This window comes from Carassius gibelio, chromosome B18 (assembly GCF_023724105.1).
Source record: "Carassius gibelio isolate Cgi1373 ecotype wild population from Czech Republic chromosome B18, carGib1.2-hapl.c, whole genome shotgun sequence".
Classification (NCBI taxonomy): Eukaryota; Metazoa; Chordata; class Actinopteri; order Cypriniformes; family Cyprinidae; genus Carassius; species Carassius gibelio.
The window spans coordinates 18,342,919-18,362,041 of NC_068413.1; the positions used below are offsets into that span (position 1 = coordinate 18,342,919).

The 19,123-nt window shown below is 36.9% G+C and overlaps 1 protein-coding gene across 7 annotated transcripts in view; it reads right to left on the reverse strand.

The window, feature by feature from the left end:
- LOC127977521 (Friend leukemia integration 1 transcription factor) overlaps positions 1–19,123 on the reverse strand; it is a 28,930-nt gene that overhangs the window by 2,787 nt on the left and 7,020 nt on the right. For 4 of the 7 annotated variants that reach the window (XM_052582416.1, XM_052582414.1, XM_052582421.1 and 1 more), the window contains 7 exons: positions 15,463–15,674; positions 15,209–15,363; positions 14,315–14,518; positions 8,497–8,565; positions 1,469–1,528; positions 1,132–1,194; positions 866–913 (listed from right to left, as the gene is read on the reverse strand). In XM_052582416.1, the coding sequence (XP_052438376.1) occupies positions 866–913; positions 1,132–1,194; positions 1,469–1,528; positions 8,497–8,565; positions 14,315–14,518; positions 15,209–15,363; positions 15,463–15,674 (811 nt within the window). The remainder of the gene's footprint in view (positions 1–865; positions 914–1,131; positions 1,195–1,468; positions 1,529–8,496; positions 8,566–14,314; positions 14,519–15,208; positions 15,364–15,462; positions 15,675–19,123) is intronic. The other 3 variants (XM_052582417.1, XM_052582415.1, XM_052582419.1) reach the window with 1 other exon arrangement.

Below are 19,123 nucleotides of genomic sequence, written 5' to 3' on the forward strand. Positions count from 1 at the left end.
CTAAAAGTAAATGAGATGCCTTGTCAACTAGCTGAAACAAAAATGTATTAATATTTATTTTCTTTTATTTCAGATAAATATATATTAGGTTTTATTTTAAGCTTGTTTTTGAGTTAAAATTGCTTCAAAATAAATCACAACATTTTTACACTGTAGATTATTATTTATATTGCAGTGATTTAAAATTAATAACTATTTTAAAACTATATATGAATACAAATTTTTGTAAATGATCAATGCCAATACACATTTAAAATAAGTGTTTTCAATGGTTTGCTAATGTTTCAGTGTTTTATTTTTTAATTATTTAAATATAAAGCAAATATTACAGAATATTAGAAAAGTCTCAGGTTACCTATTTAACCTTGGTTCCCTGAGTAGGGAGCGAGACACTGTGTCATCTAAGGGCCACTATGGGGAAGCTAGAGGACACTGTTCGAAGTTCCCTTGAAAGGGAACATCACTGGTTAGGTATGTATCTGTGGTTCCCTGAGTAGGGAGTGAGACACAGTGTCCTCTAGGGGCAACTATGGGGAAGCTAGAGGAGACTGTTTGAGGTTCCCTTGAAAGGGAACATCTCTGGTTAGGTATGTAGCTGTGGTTTCCTGAGTAGTAAAATGAGACACTGCCTCCTCTAGCTTCCCCATAGAAACCGAAAGAGGACACAGTTGAAGTTCCCTTGAAAGGGAACAGAAATAATATAGAATCAACCAATTCTTTACTCTTCTTTATTCATTAAATATTAATATTTTAATATACGTCTCTAAATAATAATAATAATAATAATAATAATAATAATAATAATAATAAAAGGTTTTCCTAAAATGCATTGTAGCTCAGAAACAGTAAGCCTTCATGTTGTTACCTGGGTTGGCAAGTCGACTGCTAGTGGGTCCTAATATTTGGTAAGGATCTGAAAGGAAAGATAAATTAATCTTTGAACTGGACAAATGTCACAATTTAAAAGTCTTGCTCTCCAGTAGATGGAGAACTGGTGAAAAATATTACTATTGCAAACCCATAAAAAGTTCAACTCCCAGAAAATGAATAAAGTGCAAATGCACTTGCCAAATGCATAAATATGAAATGTTTTTGAACGCATGCGTGTGCTCGTGGCAGAGCGCTGCTCACCGGGCTGAGGCCGAGCCTGTTCAGTGTTCTTGGACACATTCTGAGACACCACTGTAGGAGAGCCTGAGAAATGGAAAGAAAGAGCACGACAGAAAGAAGGAGAGAGAGAAAAAAAAGTTAAGCACATTCGTCTGGGCGAGCAGACGCACAAGTCTTCATCCAAAGAAAACATGGGCAATATCTGACCAAACTGCTAAGCACTTAATGGGCCTCTTCAGTGTCCCTAAACTAAAGACCGGCCATCAGCTGGTGTTCAGTATCACTCCAGATTAAAGCCTTAGAATCAAACACTGTCTGACCACTTAATCAAGACTCCAGATGGGTGTTTGACACTCACCTTTGCCGCTGTGCATGTTGTTTGACCAGCCTGTCCTCCGTACAGCATCATAAGACGCATCTGGAAAGGAGAGAAAAGAATATGAGGGATTTTCATAACCTGCTATTGTTTATTCCAAAAGCTCAGTATGCCTTTGGAAAATGTATTAATGTTCCTGAGAAATTTGATTTGGATGGGTTATAGCAGTTTATATCACACTTGAAGTCCTTGCTGATGGAGCGTTTTTGGTTCATATTCAGTTTTTTTTTTAAGAAACTCTCTCAAACTGTCTGTGTGTCTGAGACAAAGATGTGCTGGAGCTGTTAGGTTTGATCTGACAGAGTCACGTATTCATACGGAATATCTGTTTGGATGTAAGATTATTATGATGATCTGATTGAGTCTGTTTTTAGCGATCTCACAGAAACAAGGAACATAACAGACTGGGAAGGGTTCTCATTTATTTATTTATTTGTTTGTTTTTTGAACCGACAAATAACAAATAAGAAATCAATCTTCTGGCCTTTGTGGTAACTAAACTAAACTAAAAAAAAGAAAAAATAATAATTATAATTTAAAAAAAAATATAATAATATTTGCAAATATTTTGAATAAAAATAAACTTAAATTAAACTAAGCTTAATAAAAATACTTAATTTAATGCAATACTGTTGTGGTTATTATCATCAAAACTAAAATTTAAAACGTAAAAGCTATATCGGCAGATTAAAAATAGTAATTAAAGAAAGTTAAAAGTTAAAAACAAAAATATAATACAAGAAAATAATTACAGAAAACATATTAATAAAACATCATTCAAAATATGACCAAAAACTATATCAATGATAAGATAACTATATAACACTGGAAATGAGTTACTATTTAATCTATTTTATTAACAAGTTCCATTATTATTATTATAATGATTATTATTATTTGTACTCTTTTTTTGTTACTTTATTTTAATAATAGTTTTGAATATTTTAGTTATTATTGATTATTCTTTTTATATTTTGTGTAATCCTATCAGAGGGTTGTTGATTTAGAATGAATGAATGAATATCCTGTTATCTTCTAAAAGGTTAATCTGAGAAGCCCGTGTTCTTCCTGTAAGGGTGTTTTTATTCCTACTCTGGAAAGGCATCTGTATCGGTATCCAGGAAAATGGCCAGAGTCTCCTTCATTCTCAAACACAGGCTACTCTTAAAACATTCCCATCATGCCTTGTGGCACTGCAGTGATCCCTCTTTCCCGAACGGAAATTAAGCAATGACTGGCACTAATCAAGTCTCTATATGCTCTAGATGTACGTTTGGCCTTGGTTACGGAGTGAGTGCTTCCTCTAGGCCTTACAGGGGCTCTGTGTACGACCATATGAGAGAACATCGGATCAAAAAAAAACTAAAAAAGAGACGGCCAAAAAATGCTGGCCCGATGCTAGTATACTGACATCATGTCTTTGAAAGTAGCCTTTGTGGTATGACAGTCCGTAGAGTTAAAGCTTTAGTTCACAGCTCCAGCTGAACAGAGCCAAAGTGTTTGCAATGGTGACATAACGCCGCCCTCTTCTGGTCACTGCACTGGAGATCTCATCCAAGCTTTGGGTGGAACTACAAGACATTAACCTCTGGAGACAAAGACAATGTTTGGTTTGGAAAGTGCTGATAAACCTACATGGCCCACGTTTCAGAATCGAAACAAGATCTGCAGCCTGCATTTCTCAGCAAAAGCAGAATCCAAGAGAAAAGAAGATGCTAATCTTGAAACGCAGAGAGTGAGAAAGAGCACGACTTTCACTGCTCCTGTTCATCATTACATCCACAGCCCAACCTGACTGAGAAGAGCTTAACTCTTTAAATACAGGATTCACACACACACACACACACACACACACACACACACACACACACACACACACACACACACACACACACACACACACACACACACACACACACACACATATAATGAAGTAAAACATAAACTAAATTAATATGGAAATGTCCACATAATACAAGCTTGAAGAGTAAAAATAATAATAATACAAAATAAATAAATCTATGCATAAATTAAAATTATAAATAAATTAGAAAATACATAAAATAGTATGTATAAAAAAGATAATTCAGAAATTTTCACACACAACAGTTTATGAACCATCGTTAAAAATAAACTAGGGTAAAAATTGGTCTTTTATCTATGATATGTTCTGATGAATTGTAACTTTATCTAGATTAAAGGAATAATAATTATAATAATAATAAAACAATAAAAAAAAAAACAATGTAAAGACCAAATCAAGCTATAAAAATAATAGATAGATGTCATTGACACTTGGTCACAGGACACACAAGAATGAGTGATGTTTAATTTCACTGACATCTATTCTGTGTCACCACTCAAGATTTAAAGATTACTCAAAATCCCCTCGTTTGTGTCACATGGGAGATAACAGCATATGGGTCTTAACAACATAATAATAAATACATACAATTAAAAAGAAGTTTGATTTCATTTGCCCTGAAGGCACTTTAGATGAAGAAACTGTGCATTTGTTTTCACTATAAATACTGATTCTGTACATCTGTAATAGTAATTTATCAGAGCACCAGGCGCTACACATCTAGGCCCCGAATTCAGGTGATATCTGGGAGACATTGCTTTCCATTTAACATTATTCTATCATTCCTTGTCCTCAAATGTTCACTCTTTTTCTGTAATGATCTTCCATCCTTCGCTCTCTTTAGTGTCTGTCAGATCTGATCTGGAGCCGGGCCGGAGAGAAGAGAAAACGAAAGAGAGAGAGAGAGTCCTGAGAGAGTTACGTTTCCTGCCTGCCGAGTCTCTCACACAACCTCTCTTTGTTTTACTGGACTTTTTTTCCCTCGTTTTTTCATCCCCCTCCACCATGAAAAAACACACAGCGGCCAGGAGAGAAGAAGAGGGGTCAGGACGCGATGAGGAGAACAGAGAGAGATGGAGAGCAGACCATACACATCATCGGAATTCACAAAGAAAACCGCGGCGGTGGCCAATGCTACTGTCTGATGGCCGTGTCCCTAATTCAATCACATCAGAGCTCAACTGCGAAACAAGAGACAGACGTGCATCTGGGATATGGATAGAATGTGTGCTTTAGGACAGTGCGCTGTTCTCTGTCATGAGTAAGGTGTGGTGTCTCCTCAAGAGACCAGACGGCTGCTCTCTAGTCAAAACAAGACTCGCGCACAGCCATCCGTCTAGACTATCTCAGTTTTTAGACAGTGCTGGAAAAGTCCAATGTATGTGGCCATTTTGAACCTAACCAAAGTCTACAGGTGCTGGTCATATAATTAGAATATCATCAAAAAGATGATTTCACAAATTTCATTCAAAAAGTGAAACTTGTATATTATATCCATTTATTACACACAAACTGATATATTTTCAAATGTTTATTTCTTTCAATATTGATGATTATAATTGACAACTAAGGAAAATCGCAAATTCAGTATCTCAGAGAATTAGAATATTGTGAAAAGGTTCAATATTGAAGACACCTGGTGCCACACACTAATCAGCTAATTAACTCAAAACACCTGCAAAGGCCTTTAAATGGTCTCTCAGTCTAGTTCTGTAGGCTACACAATCATGGGGAAGACTGCTGACTTGACAGTTGTCCAAAAGTCAACCATTGACACCTTGCACAAGGAGGGCAAGAAGCAGAAGGTCATTGCAAAAGAGGCTGGCTGTTCACAGAGCTCTGTGTCCAAGAACATTAATAGAGAGGTGAAGGGAAGGAAAAGATGTGGTGGAAAAAAGTGTAGAAGCAATAGGGATAACCGTACCCTGGAGAGGATTGTGAAACAATACCCATTCAAAAATGTGGGGGAGATTCACAAAGAGTGGACTGCTGCTGGAGTCAGTGCTTCAAGAATCACTACACACAGACGTGTGCAAGACATGGGTTTCAGCTTCACATTCCTTGTGTCAAGACACTGTTGAACAACAGACAACATGAGAAGCTTCTAAAGACAAAAAGGACTGGACTACTGTTGAGTGGTCCAAATGAAGGTAAATTTCTCTGATGAAAGTACATTTTGCATTTCCTTTGGAAATCAGGGTCCCAGAGTCCGGAGGAAGAGAGGAGAGGCACACAATCCACATTGCTTGAGCTCCAGTGTAAAGTTTCTAGTCAGTGATGGCTTGGGGTGCCATGTCATCTGCTGGTGTTGATCCACTGTGTTTTCTGAGGTCAAAGGTCAACACAGCCGTATACCAGGACGTTTTAGAGCACTTCATGCTTCCTGCTGCTGACCAACTTTATGGAGATGCAGATTTCATTTTCCAACAGGACTTGGCACCTGCATACAGTGCCAAAGCTACCAGTACCTGGTTTAAGGACCATGGTATCTCTGTTCTTAATTGGCCAGCAAACTCACCTGACCTTAACCCCACAGAAAATCTATGGCGTATTATGAAGAGGAACATGTGATATGCCAGACCCAAGAATGCAGAATAGCTGAAGGCCACTATAGAGCAACCTGGGCTCTCATAACACCTGAGCAGTGCCACAGACTGATCGACTCCATGCCACGCCGCATTGATGCAGTAATTCAGACAAAAGGAGCCCCAACTAAGTATTGAGTGCTGTTCATGCTCATACTTTTCATTTTTATACTTTTCAGTTGGCCAAGATTTCTAAAAATCCTTTCTTTGTATTGGTCTTAAGTTTTATTAAAATTTTCAGAGATACTGATTTGGGGATTTTCCTTAGCTGTGAGTTAAAATCATCAAAATGAAAAGAAATAACCTTTATATATGATTTTACTTTTGTTTTTTTTTGTTTTTTTTGTCCAAGAGACTGTTTATAAAGAGAGCACTCTTAAATTTTCTGCTTGGAAGAAACGAATAGAAAACTCAGTGCGTCTTGTCGGCTCTGTTCTAAAATCTGGTGATATGCCCTGCTCTCTACGGCTTACAGACAGCTGCCTTCTAAGTCAGCATCCTAAATGAAACAGAAATCTCATAATTGAGTGAATTAGGAAGCTATTTATACCGTAAGTCCGTTATCGATATATTCTTATGGAAAATATATATTTAAATTGTAAAAATATTTAACAGTAATACGGTTTTTACTGTGTTTTTGATCACATATATAAGCCTGGTAAAAAAGAAAAAAAAGAAAAAAGAAATTAGATTTTTTTTATGTGTAATTTGAGTGCACATAGTTGCACAATTATATTACAATACAATTATAGAAATGTATTAACACGTGGCCAAAATACTTTACCTTAGAAGGCAGTATAATCAAAATAATGTATCTTAAAAGGCAACATAGTCATGCTCGACTCGCTTTGCAACAGGCTTTGCATCAGCAGTGTATTTGTGATGCCTAAAATACTCAGTGAGTTTAAAACTAAGCAATTTAGGACACTAAACATAAGATCAATAGTTAAGATTAGTGTAATATGGTATTTACTGCATTAAGTGGAGTATTAATCAGTATTAATCTTTGACTACCCGTGAGAAATTGGCTTAGAAAAAAAATGGCCTGAGATCAAAGGGCAAGTGAAAATAAATCCAGCCCATAAATCTTGCTATCAAACGTTTAATCTTCAGCTGATAAACCGAGACCTGTGAAATGACCACTTTTCTGACGACTTTACCATTTTTATGCTTTGCATTAAAAGCACAGCTCAAGGGAAGGTTATTGGATCACTTACTTTCTAATTCAGAGATATTTAAGTATTAAACAAAGGATGTTCAAGACGTGTTCTCATAAACCGCAGCCCATCAGAGTAATGCACTTAGTGCTCTACTATGATTGACAGCTGTGAGAAGAGGGTCAAAGGTCTCACGGCCTTCTCAGCATTATCTTATCTTCAGGCTCACTGTACTAATGACCCTAATATGTGTAGAGAACAGGTGGTCTGTCTTCTGGCTTTTATCAGGACAGCTCTGCTCTCAGGACTATCAGTGTTATTACAGCCCTCTGCTTTCTGAAGACGGAAAGCCCAAAGTGGTCTGTTCTCCAGAGAGACTGTCAAACGTTTACTTCAATGGTTTATGCAAACCGATTTCCTTGATGAGCTTGAGAGCCTGATTTCATTTGGATGGGAATCTTGTGTTATCATTGGAAAGTACACAAGTAAATTACGTAAATGAGTCTCAGCAATCGTTGTCTATCATCTCTGTGTTCATGTAAGTCTGAAAATAAATGGCGCGTAAGTCATCTAAAAACATTGGGGGACACGATTATAAAATGAAGTAGCTTTTTTAGATTAATATTAATCCTTCGGTGTCGTGTTTCATATCCATTCGACACAGTAGCTTATCCAAAATTAGAACTATATCACCTTTTAGTTTGTTTTTTTTTTGCAATGAATTCTTTAGAAATTGTCTGTCATATGTTTTAGTATTTGATGCTAGGTATGTTGCAGTATCTGTTTTCTGTCAGTTGTACTGTGCTTATGATGCTAAACACCTTTTCAGTGCTGTAAATATGGTCTGCATGTTCAATAACGCCTCTAAATGACTGTTATTAAGGCACACGTGTCTTCCATTAACATCTCAGTCGAGTTGTGCTGTATTGTTCCCAGCGACACCTGTCTCTCTGCTCTTTCTCTGTCTCTCTCTTTCCCGCTCGTGGCTTTTGTCTTGTTAATTGTCTCTGTGCTCTGAGAGCCTTTGCTGTCCGTGCTCAGGTGGAGACTGAATGGTTGATGCTTTTTATTTGCGGCACACAAAGAGAGCACCTGCTGGGCGCTTCGCCTCGGCCCCGAGCCCTGCTCTGATACACATGATGGAGAGAAGGGACCGGGGCCAACCAAACGCTGCCTAACGCCATTATTCTGATGAAATGATCAGACTCACTTCCTCATGTCATATCCACGTGCATTGTTCATCTAATGTGCCTTTTGTGCCTCAGAATTAGTAATCCACATATGGGACCATAAGGATTTCGAGTGAAATTGTACTAATGCAATTGTATTTGCAGAACAAATGAAAATATTGTTGGAGCAAGAATATAAAGGAAAATTATTTTGAGGACAATTGGTTTGTCGTACCGTCTTTGGCAGCCAAGCGAGGAGACTGGTCGGTATGAGATGGTGTGTTGTATGATATTGATGAGCTGCCTGCAACACAATTAAAGAAAAAATATAGATATTAGAATAATAAAGATAGTAATAAATTTAGTGTGGTAAAAAAAAAACTTACATTCAATATATATATCTGACAATACTTCAAATTTAGATTTATATAAACGTAAAATGCAATAATATGCATTATAACAATATAAACTAATTTATATTCTTTTCTTGAAAATTAAGTTGAAAATCAGTCAACAGAACAAAAATAAATACACTTAAGACTTACAGTTAAGCGTTATACAGTTTCACTCATTAAAATGTTATATATATATATGTATGTATAATCACAATATATAACATGTATTATATAATATTAACTTTTCATTGTTAAATATTTAATTATTTTTTATATTTTATATCAATGCATTAGTATGAAATGTAAATAACATTAATGCACTACATAAAATAACATATAATGTGTATTATTGCTGTTGTTAATAGATAACAAACTTTCATTGTATTCTATGTAGTCTATGCTTTTGCATAAATAACATAACTTTAGCGTTTGAAACACATTTTTGGCCATTTCATTTCAGATTAGATCTTTTTTTTTTAATTACGATCAATGGGATTTTATATTTAGTTTATAACCGTGTAATTACATATTAATTACACAGCAACAAGTGAACAGTGCATATTCAATAACAAGAAACTTCTTCTAGTAATAACCATTTATCTCTGATTCTCACCATTCATTTCTTTTCACACAAGCTGCTCAGTTTTGTCGTTACAATCCAAACACAATCTACACTTCGGACAGAGAGAGGCATTCATGTGCAGTCCCAGAGTGTTTCCAGTGAGCACTCTCTTAATTTGAGCTGCTTTAACTCATAAATCAGAGCAAAAGAAAACAAGAGGAAAATTGCACTGGAGAAACCTGAGTCTTCCTGTGGATGGAGGGCTGATGGTTATAGCAGTGAGAATGAGGAATCAGAAGGAATAACATTCGGCATTTCTTTGTTCTTTGATCAGCTCAGAGAAGATAGCAGGGTGTTTTAATAAAGGTGTGGGTGTGTTTAAGTGTGTTTTATGGAGGTGGAGAGAGCATTGAACACATATTTTAACCTCCAGGCCCCTAAACCCCCCAAAGTGATGCCTTTGGCGCCACAGAACAGGGCAGTCTTTGTTGTGGGGTGCGATCCCCTCACAGCAATCCATGACTGCTGTTCCCAAACAAGAATAACCCCCACACATCCACGTGGAAGAGAGGGAGAAACTTGTACAGAGAAACACAACAGGGCTGAAGTGAAGGAAAGTTCTGTGCATCCTTATTAAGAGTAAAGAGTTTTACCGGTGCTAATGTTTTTGTGATCCATGTTGTTCCCCTGAAGCTTTTGAATTTTAATCTGTTTACACTGAAAAAAGTTAGCATGAAATTTTGAAGCAGATATAATAATTTCTTGCGAAATGTGAACGAATAATCTTTTTTAAAACTTCATTAAATGCATTAATTAAAATTATTATCTATTGTTCTATCATTCAATTCTGTAAAATCAAACCACAATATGCCAGTCAAAAACTTTAACCTGAAATTTAACTCATTTTTAATCTAAATTCTAAATCTATTTTTCCATTTATTTTCAAATTTCTTTCAATTTTAATCTTTCTTTCTTTCTTTCTTTCTTTCTTTCTTTCTTTCTTTCTTTCTTTCATTCTAACTTTTAAACAGTAAAATTTTGCTTTTCTAGTAAAATAATACAGTCCTATGAATTGAAATGCAGTTCTTTACATTCAAATTGAAACTGCTACCTCAATTCAAATATGAATTAAATTTAGGAATTGTATTCAAAAGCATTCTTAATTCAGTTCTTTATGTAGTTTTTTCACCATTATTTTAAATATATGTATTTTTTTATTCTATATTTCTTTTGTTCTGTCATGTTTGTTCAGTTTGTAAACTTTTAACACTTTCAAACAAGCAACATGACATTTGTGTTGGCTACCTCAATTCTAATTTAAGTCAATAAGAATTCTTAATTCAGATAGTTTGTTTTTATTTTATTTTCCCAACTATTTTTAGTTATTATTATAAATGTACTATTTATTTATAGTTCTACACAGTATTGCACTATATGTATTGTTATTGTTTTCGTATGTATTGTATGTATTGTTTTCAAGTCAAAATTAATGTCTTTGATTTTTAACTTCATGTGTCTACATCCTTGGGTTGCTTGGCACCAAATTTAGGAATTAAAGTAGAGTTTAAAAAACATTCTTAACTCAACTCTAAATTGAGCTCGAGCCTATTGTGAATATCATGAGGTTTCAATGCCATTAAAAACAGAATAATTAAAAAACGCTATTTTTATTTCCTGAATTTCAGCCTTATAATGAGATAATGAGACAGTTATGAGACACCAGACAGTTATGCTTTTTTTTATTTTAAGCCCCAAAAATAAATTTAATTGAATTCATAAACTGAAAACATGTTCATCACAGAAGAGCTGCAAGTGATTCAAGATGCCATCCCATTACTATCTGTATATATGTGTGATTATATATACACATACAGTGGCTTATTTCTGTGCATATCCAATCTTACTCCTAGAACCTTTCTAACACACACACACACACACCTTTCCAGTCTGTACAGTGTGTGTGTGTTGAGATAAAGGCAGCAGTTCAGGTCTGCTCCCCTCCTGCAATGAAATTCCAACAAATTTTCTAATTGCAGCCAAATTAAAAGCACATTGGCGAGTGGGCGGCAATCACTAATAAAATCTGAATATCTGACCAACAGCAAAGTCAAAGCAAAACCTCGTCCAGCACCATCGAGCTCCAGCAGCAGATCCTATTCACCAGCTGTGCATCTTCGGCTCGTTCTGATGCGCGTGTGTGTGTGTGTGTGTTTGTGTACTGTATGATTCAGCGTTTGCTTACAGTTTGGCCAGAGGCGGGACTCGACCCTGCCCTGCTCCGCTGTGTATAAGCAACGACACGGAGGAATGTTAATCAGACTCTATGTAAACACCACAGCATGTACACAGATGTGTATGAAATGATTACGCTGCCGACTGTCAGACTGGAAAACAGCGAGCCGATGGATGTGTGTGTGTGTGTGTGTGTGTGTGTGTGTGTGCTCTTGTTTTTGTGTCATATCAGGTAATTTCATGTCATTTTACAGCAAATACATTGAAATTCACAGCTTTATGGAAGTGAAAAAGAACAATTCATCTTATAATTTATGGTGAAAAAGAAAATAAAAATCTAGCTTGAAATTTAGATAGCTCACATTTTATTTATTTATTTATTTAATATATATACATATATACATTTGTTTTTTGTAACATCTTTAATTTGATCTCTTTTCCATTTGTGTTCTTGGGGTGGTTGTCAGCATAATTATTATTATTTTTTTATAAAAATATATAATTATAATAATAAATCATCATTTCCTTTATTATTATTATTATTATTATTATTATTATTATTATTATGAACTAGTGTGTTATTATTATTTTTATTATTAAGAAGAATATTTTTTATTATTATTTTTTTATTATTATTATTATCGACATGGCAATGAATGACTTTTATTTTGAAGAGTGTGAAACTTTTAATTGCTGCTTCCACATTTTTTCATAGATTTTTTGCAATGCAAATTTCCCAGATTTGTTAATTTAATTTAATTTAATTTAATTTAATTTAATTTAATTTAATTTAATTTAATTTAATTTAATTTAATTTAATAATTTAATTTAATTGAAAATTGAAAATTGAAAATCAATGGGTTTCAGTGGGTTGCTTTGGAACTTTGTTTTGGACCATTGTCATTAATTTTATGGAAAAACAGAGAGACATTTTTGAAGATATCTCCTTTTGTGTTCCAGAAAGGAATAAAAAGTATAATATGAGGAACACAAAGGAACACAAATGTCTTCTGACTGAGAGTGAGGAGCCTCTGGTAGATGGACCACTGCTCTTATTAATATTTGATTTTGACTCGGGACGTGTTCCAAGGCAATACAAATGGTGGAGCGAAGGATTACGAACCATTTCTTCTGTTTCCAAAACACACAGGCTAAATCAAAGAAAGAGCGGAAGGCAGATCCACAATGCCCCGGCGCGTAAGCTCTGGCTCAGTCCTGAAGCAATCGTCCCTAATGAAAACTCCAAAACCAAAAAAAAAAAAAACACCTGACAGCACGCAGACAGGCCGGGCTCTGCCCTGCGACTCACAAAGGCTCTCTGTTATACTCCGAGTCTGTATGCAGGCCCACAGCCTGGCCACCAGCACAAAACCGTTGACACCCACGGAATAAAGTTCCCATTACCTCACAGCAGAATCCATCACTAGTTTTTAAGGAGGACCGTTTAACCGCTCAGCCCTGCTGTCATAATGTTTAGATGGCCCAGCTGCTCTCACCATCCCAACAAATTGCATCTAAATGCAACCCTTCGGAGAATGCGTAGCTCTGTTTACCGACGCGATTCTCGTCCAAACAATTCACGCACAGATGTGGCGTGTCCTCCCCACAGTTCGCTTATAGATGGCACTGAAGTGGATGAGTGGACTTAGTTTTCGCCCAAAGCTGTGGGATTCTAGTCAAAACATGCAGGGAAATAACATATAAAATCCTTTGGAAGAGAAATGGGGCAAGATGCCTCTGTTGTAAATTAGGGATAAACTTTCCCGTGCCGTGTGTAGGCAGGGGCCTCGCTGGCCGTCTCCCGAGGCCATGCACCTGGGCTTCATCTCTCTGAGCGCTCAGGGGGAGATGCTCTGCACGGGACGGTTGCTGAAATTCATAATCACTGCAAGTCTGCCAAACCAAATGCATCCAGTAAAAGTCAAGTCAAGCAGGTGGAGCGAGACAGGAGAACTCCCTACTAAAGCCTTCGAATGGAATAAAACGTGAACGTAATGTGCAAACTATTAAAAAGCATGTTATAAAATATTGCAGTAAACTTGATCTCAGTGTGGTTTGAGTGACTGGGCCACGGCGTGGCTAAAAACAATGACAGCAGCCATGTGGAATAAACTAGGCTCTATTTCTTGCATGGATAGTCATGCATTAAACAGTTGCAATTACTTCCAAACATTTTACTGTTGTGGTACCATTATTACAAGCTTTTCTAAATAGTTTGGGAACGATTTATTGGTCAGTTGCTTGGCACCTCATAAATAGTCATAAACAAAATATAAACACTGCTCTAGAATGTCTTCGCCGTGATTTTTGATGAAATTGCAATTAAGTCATTAATGCATTCTGTCATGAGAGATTAGTTGTTAAATTATTTATGTATGTCTTGGGTACACAAGCTGTCCTTTCAAAAGTACACTTTTATACCTAAAGGGTGCTTATTAATACCTTAAACATATATATTATTACCATTTGAAAGGGTATGCTCTCATACAAAGGTACAAAAGCTGTCACTGGAGCGGTACACTTTCAAAAGAAACAACTTTATACCTTATTTACGTCAAACAATTGCATTGTATTCCCCACGATGTACATGTTTGTACATTAAAGTGTACATATTAGTCCCTGAATGGTGCATATAATTGGCTTCCATTCAGTGACAGCTTTTTTTTTTTTTTCACAGCTTTTGCATTATTTCTATTCTGAGAGTGTGATTAAAATATATGCCCATTAGGGTTACAATATATTCTGACATCATAAACCGAGGTATGGAAAAGCAGCATGTTACACATTTGAAGAGAATGGCAGCAAAAGTCAAAAAGAGCCAAATTAGCCGATCTCAAAGGAACACAAAGAGGTGGTGGACTTACTTTCCCTGAGGTAATTGAGATGTGAGAGCAGGACATCCGCGTTATAGCCGTTGGTTAGTCTCAGGAAGTCCTCTTTGCTCATCTTGCACAGTTCTTTTCCGTCTATGTTGTGGAACATGGCTGTGTCGATCTCCTGAAGACCATACTCTTTAATGGCCCAGTCTAACCATTGCCGCACATGCTCTGGAGACCAGAGAGAAGGGTCTGAAATGGAAATAAAGGATCAGATATCATTGGTTTATATCACCACTTCAATGTGAGGAGTGAAGAAGTGAGCAGATCTTTAATTGTAATTTACAGAAACATTCAGTATTTTCAGAGAAACAAAGTAATCATTCCTGCTTTATTAGTGGCTGCAAATGGAAATGCAAAAATAATGGCTGTTCCAAACACACAATGGTCATGCATTATTATTAGTTTCAATATTCTCCAGCAACTTTCGTTAAGTTCAAATAATCATTAAGATTTTTTTGAAAATCAATTGCAATTTCAAAAAAATATATATAAATAAAAAAAATATTGTATATATATATATATATATATATATATATATATATATATATATATATATATATATAAACAAATATTGTGGAAGTCAATGGCTGTCATCATCATTCTGCAAAATATCTTCTTTCGTGTCCAGCAGCTGAAATTCATACTGTGTTTGAACAATTTGAGGGTGACTAAATACTGACACATTTTTGTTTTTGGGGTGGAGATGGGTTGTAAATAAAACAGGTTATTTGGAATATGTTTTAAAATGATAATTTCAGCCTTTCTGCTAATTTCATATTTAAATCACATCAATTTGCGTCAAAGTTTCTACATCGCATTTTCAAGTTAAATGTGTGGCTCTATAAATGCAGCATCGACGACGAGACGAAGTGTGAATACCTGCTGGGACGATGACTCTCCTCTCATTGGTTGTCATGTTTGGGGGCGGAGCACACTTCTCATCCATGTAGCCAGTATAGCTCATTTGAGATGCGTCGGTCCCGCCCACCATTTTATTGCATTTGCCCACACTGCAGTCCACCGGGGACTCTCTGCTAGAGAGAAAAGGCAGAGTCAGAACAGCTGTTGCTTACTAATGTTTATTTCAGACAGAACAACTCACGGACACAAAATAATGGGGTTTTCTGCCATACCTGGATCCATTGATGTGGTCATACTCTCGCTTGACGTGCACCCGGCCGGGCTGGCTGATCCACTCCTGCTGAGGGGCGATGGGGTTGATCTTGTGAGGCTGACCGTAGTCCTGTGTGCCGGACGCAGTCATGTCTGTCTTGGGTAAGGGAGCAGCAGCAGCGTACGGAGGCTCAAACAGAGACTGGTCTTCACTCACCACTGACAGCGCCTCCTGGAGGAGACAACCGGCCCAACACTGTATCACTGTTTCTCATTAAAGCACACAGCAAATGATAAATGGCTTTCAGTTCATCATGTTTAACCAGAATTAAGCTGAACAAATTGTTAATTGTTTCTTGCTGAAGGGCATAATCACAGATGCTGGGTGCAAATGAAGCAGTGCAATTGATTGCTAACACATAGCCACACCGCCGCTACGCATACAGGAATAATAGCTTGAAGTCAACAAGGAATGCAACTTGTTTTACTTAATTTGAAATATTTCCCCATGAAATGGGATATTCAATAAGGAAAACACATGTGGGAAGAATTTGTTTCATTGAATTGCATAGAAAAATGAAGGGGAGGAGCTAAAACTCTGATGTCAGCAGAAAGGAAAGTTGTTTCGGACGCGAAGTTACTGTGTTCTGATTTTATGTTGAATTCAACAGTTTTATTTATTATTGAGAATATAATACTCATCGTCATAATAATAATTACAGTAAACTGTCACAAAAAAAACAACCGTTAACGTGACACTGTCCACTTTAGTTTTAGAGAAGAATTTGAAGATGTGACTCTCAATAAGTAGAAGATTTGTGAGTCTTGTTCATGACTCATGTGTGAGACAGAACAGAGGCAGACAGATCTGTCCAGGGTCACTTCTACATCTGCTCTCATCGCAGGCGCTCAGCTGGGGTGATGTCGTTTTATTAAAGAAAACAAACGCGGCAGACAAGGCCCTCCGGAGAGAGAGAGTCTACACGTGCGTGTGATCGTCTCCATTCACCTTTCTGAAGATTTCCTGCAGTTATAAACATCTGTCAGACCCTTAACGTACACTAAACGTTATCCTCAATAAATGCATGACAAAAATGAAGATACACAAACACAAGGCATTGAAAGATGTGAATCATTGTGGATTTCGAGAGCGAGTTTAGGTGAATGATTCCTCCTTGGCATCTCTTTATAAAAACAAAGCATGCAGCATCCAAACACCAAACTGAGGGCATTTCACAACTCATACTGCTGGTTTTACAGATTCAAACGAAATGGCAAAGGGGATCATGGGACACTGTCTTAGCTATTCTTTATCCCTCTTAGGCTTTTGAACTTTGGTGACAGTCGTCATCAATTTGACCAGCGTCCCGTGGACAGTATCGGGGCGACCCACAGCAGCAGCCTGTGCCATGATAAGTATGGCAGGGCTAAGGAATGCCTTCATGGTGCCAGATAAGACCAGAGCTGCTATTATGACTGTTACACGTTACTTACACGCAGACATATCAGGCTCCACCATATAATTCATGATTGGCAGTCAGTCGTTCCCAAGATTACAGAGGGTTGTAAAAATAGGAAAATCTAATTCCACACTCATGTCCGTATATATGTACAGACAGGCTTGTCAAAAGGCGAAATTCCCTCATCTCTGTGAAACAGAGAGCTAGGCGATGGTCACAGTACAAGCTTCTTCTTACAATGAGGCTAAAATACTCACAAAGGTGCTATTTTCCTGAGGCTATAAATTGGCCGTGGCTTCATGGCTCGCTTAAACCGTCCAGAACCACAGGCTGGTTTGGTGTTGTAGATTTATGGCGAGGTACGCCAACAGCTGAACATGCTGCATACATAATTCATTATGCTACCGTATGTTGTTATTCTCACCATGAAAAGTAATTCATATTTGAATTCTAACAGCCGACTTATTCATCACGGGCCGTCCCGCAGAAGATGCGTCATTCAGTCAGGATGTGCGGACCCCTTTAAAAGCACAGTGCTATTTTGTACAGAACGCATTCCTGTCTTTTGTTTCAGGAGGAAAAGGAAACCTGACAGGAAACCAGATTGTGTGCAACAGGAAGTACCCGTGGATTGAAACCCCCTCCTCATTGTCCACCTAAGTTTAAAGTTCAGAAATGGATCTAGAGATCTATAGGTGTCAAATTGCAATTTAAAAACACTATAAATTCCTCTAGATTTCACGAATGCTACTGTAGACACAGTACAGTACTAATATTGAATGGCCGTGTTTGAAAATTGTTGAGGGTCGCACTTTATAGTAGGTTTATTTTATAAACCATATTATTTTTTTTTACTTTAAAGCATGTTAGGGCAAGGTTAGTGTTAGGCTTATACAAAATCATAAATATACAATAAATATCTTATGCAAATCTCTAGTCTCTACTGTAAACACACTGACAAAGTACAGAAATATTTAAATTTTATGTTTTTAATAAACAAAAAATATATGTGTGTTATATGAGTGTTTTTATGTGTTTTGTATATTCATATAAATAATACACAATTATTAAAATATACAAAACCACACAACCATTATCTTATATATTATCTTAACTCAGATATGATTTAGTACAGTAGTTAACTACAAAGAACAATTTATTTATGTGCTGACATTGTAATAATAATACTCATAATAAATTATGAAATTAATAATACGATTTAATTATTTATTCAGTCATTTTTAACAGCCAATCAAACAGTTCTGATCATTTAATAATAAGAAACACTGTTTTTATTCGTAATGCCCTGCAGCAAGGACTGTAGGCTCTTTGAAGGAGTTTTGCCACATTAAAACCAGCTCTTTTTCTGTCCCCAGTCACCCCAGCGCAGTCGAAACAGTCTCTTTAACATGATACAATCTAACACAAGCATGATGTGTACGGCCCCAAACATATACCACACCCAAAACCACTTATATGACCGCAGAAATAAGGAGTGTTTGAATCTGCAGGCCTCCCCTCCACACAAGAGTCAACAATCAATCAGGGATCTGATGCTCAGAAATAACCATTTCAATCAAATACTGATTTAGCTTGTTTTGCTGTTTTTAATCAGAGATCCGATGTGTGGATTATTCGTATTATATATATAAAACTATCAAAAATGCACAAAATGATCGTGTGGACCACACAAACAATAATAATTTGTGTTCGCAACCCATTCGGGAATATTGCGCAATAATTATTATTAGTTATCAGAAGAAGGGAACGAGTGTGGAGTGATATTTTATTGTGGGTGGGCTCGGCGTTTGAACTATATGAATGGATGGAAAACCTCGGCACGGTGCCACTCCAATTGCGCAGCCACATCTCCAGCATAAAGCTTTATGATTTATATAAACCTCTGCGCTGTATTCACACGCACACACGCGCCACGGTATGCTGAAAACACAAACAGCCTCGTCGAGCTCCGGACTTTCGCTATTCTAATCCTAAAAACCAGGTTCTCCTTTACTCCTTTACTCCAGCGGCTCTAGCCCGTGCGTTTTTACGAGCGTCCGAGTGTGTGTAGGACCCATCTGGACGCCCGGGTGCTCCGCGATAGTTTTCAACTTCCAACAAAGTTTCGACGAAAAGGAAAAGGAAACTTGGAGAGAGAAAGAGAGAGAGAGAGAGAAGAGGAAAAGCGTTGCTCGGAGCGGCTGAAAAGTCCCAGACAGGC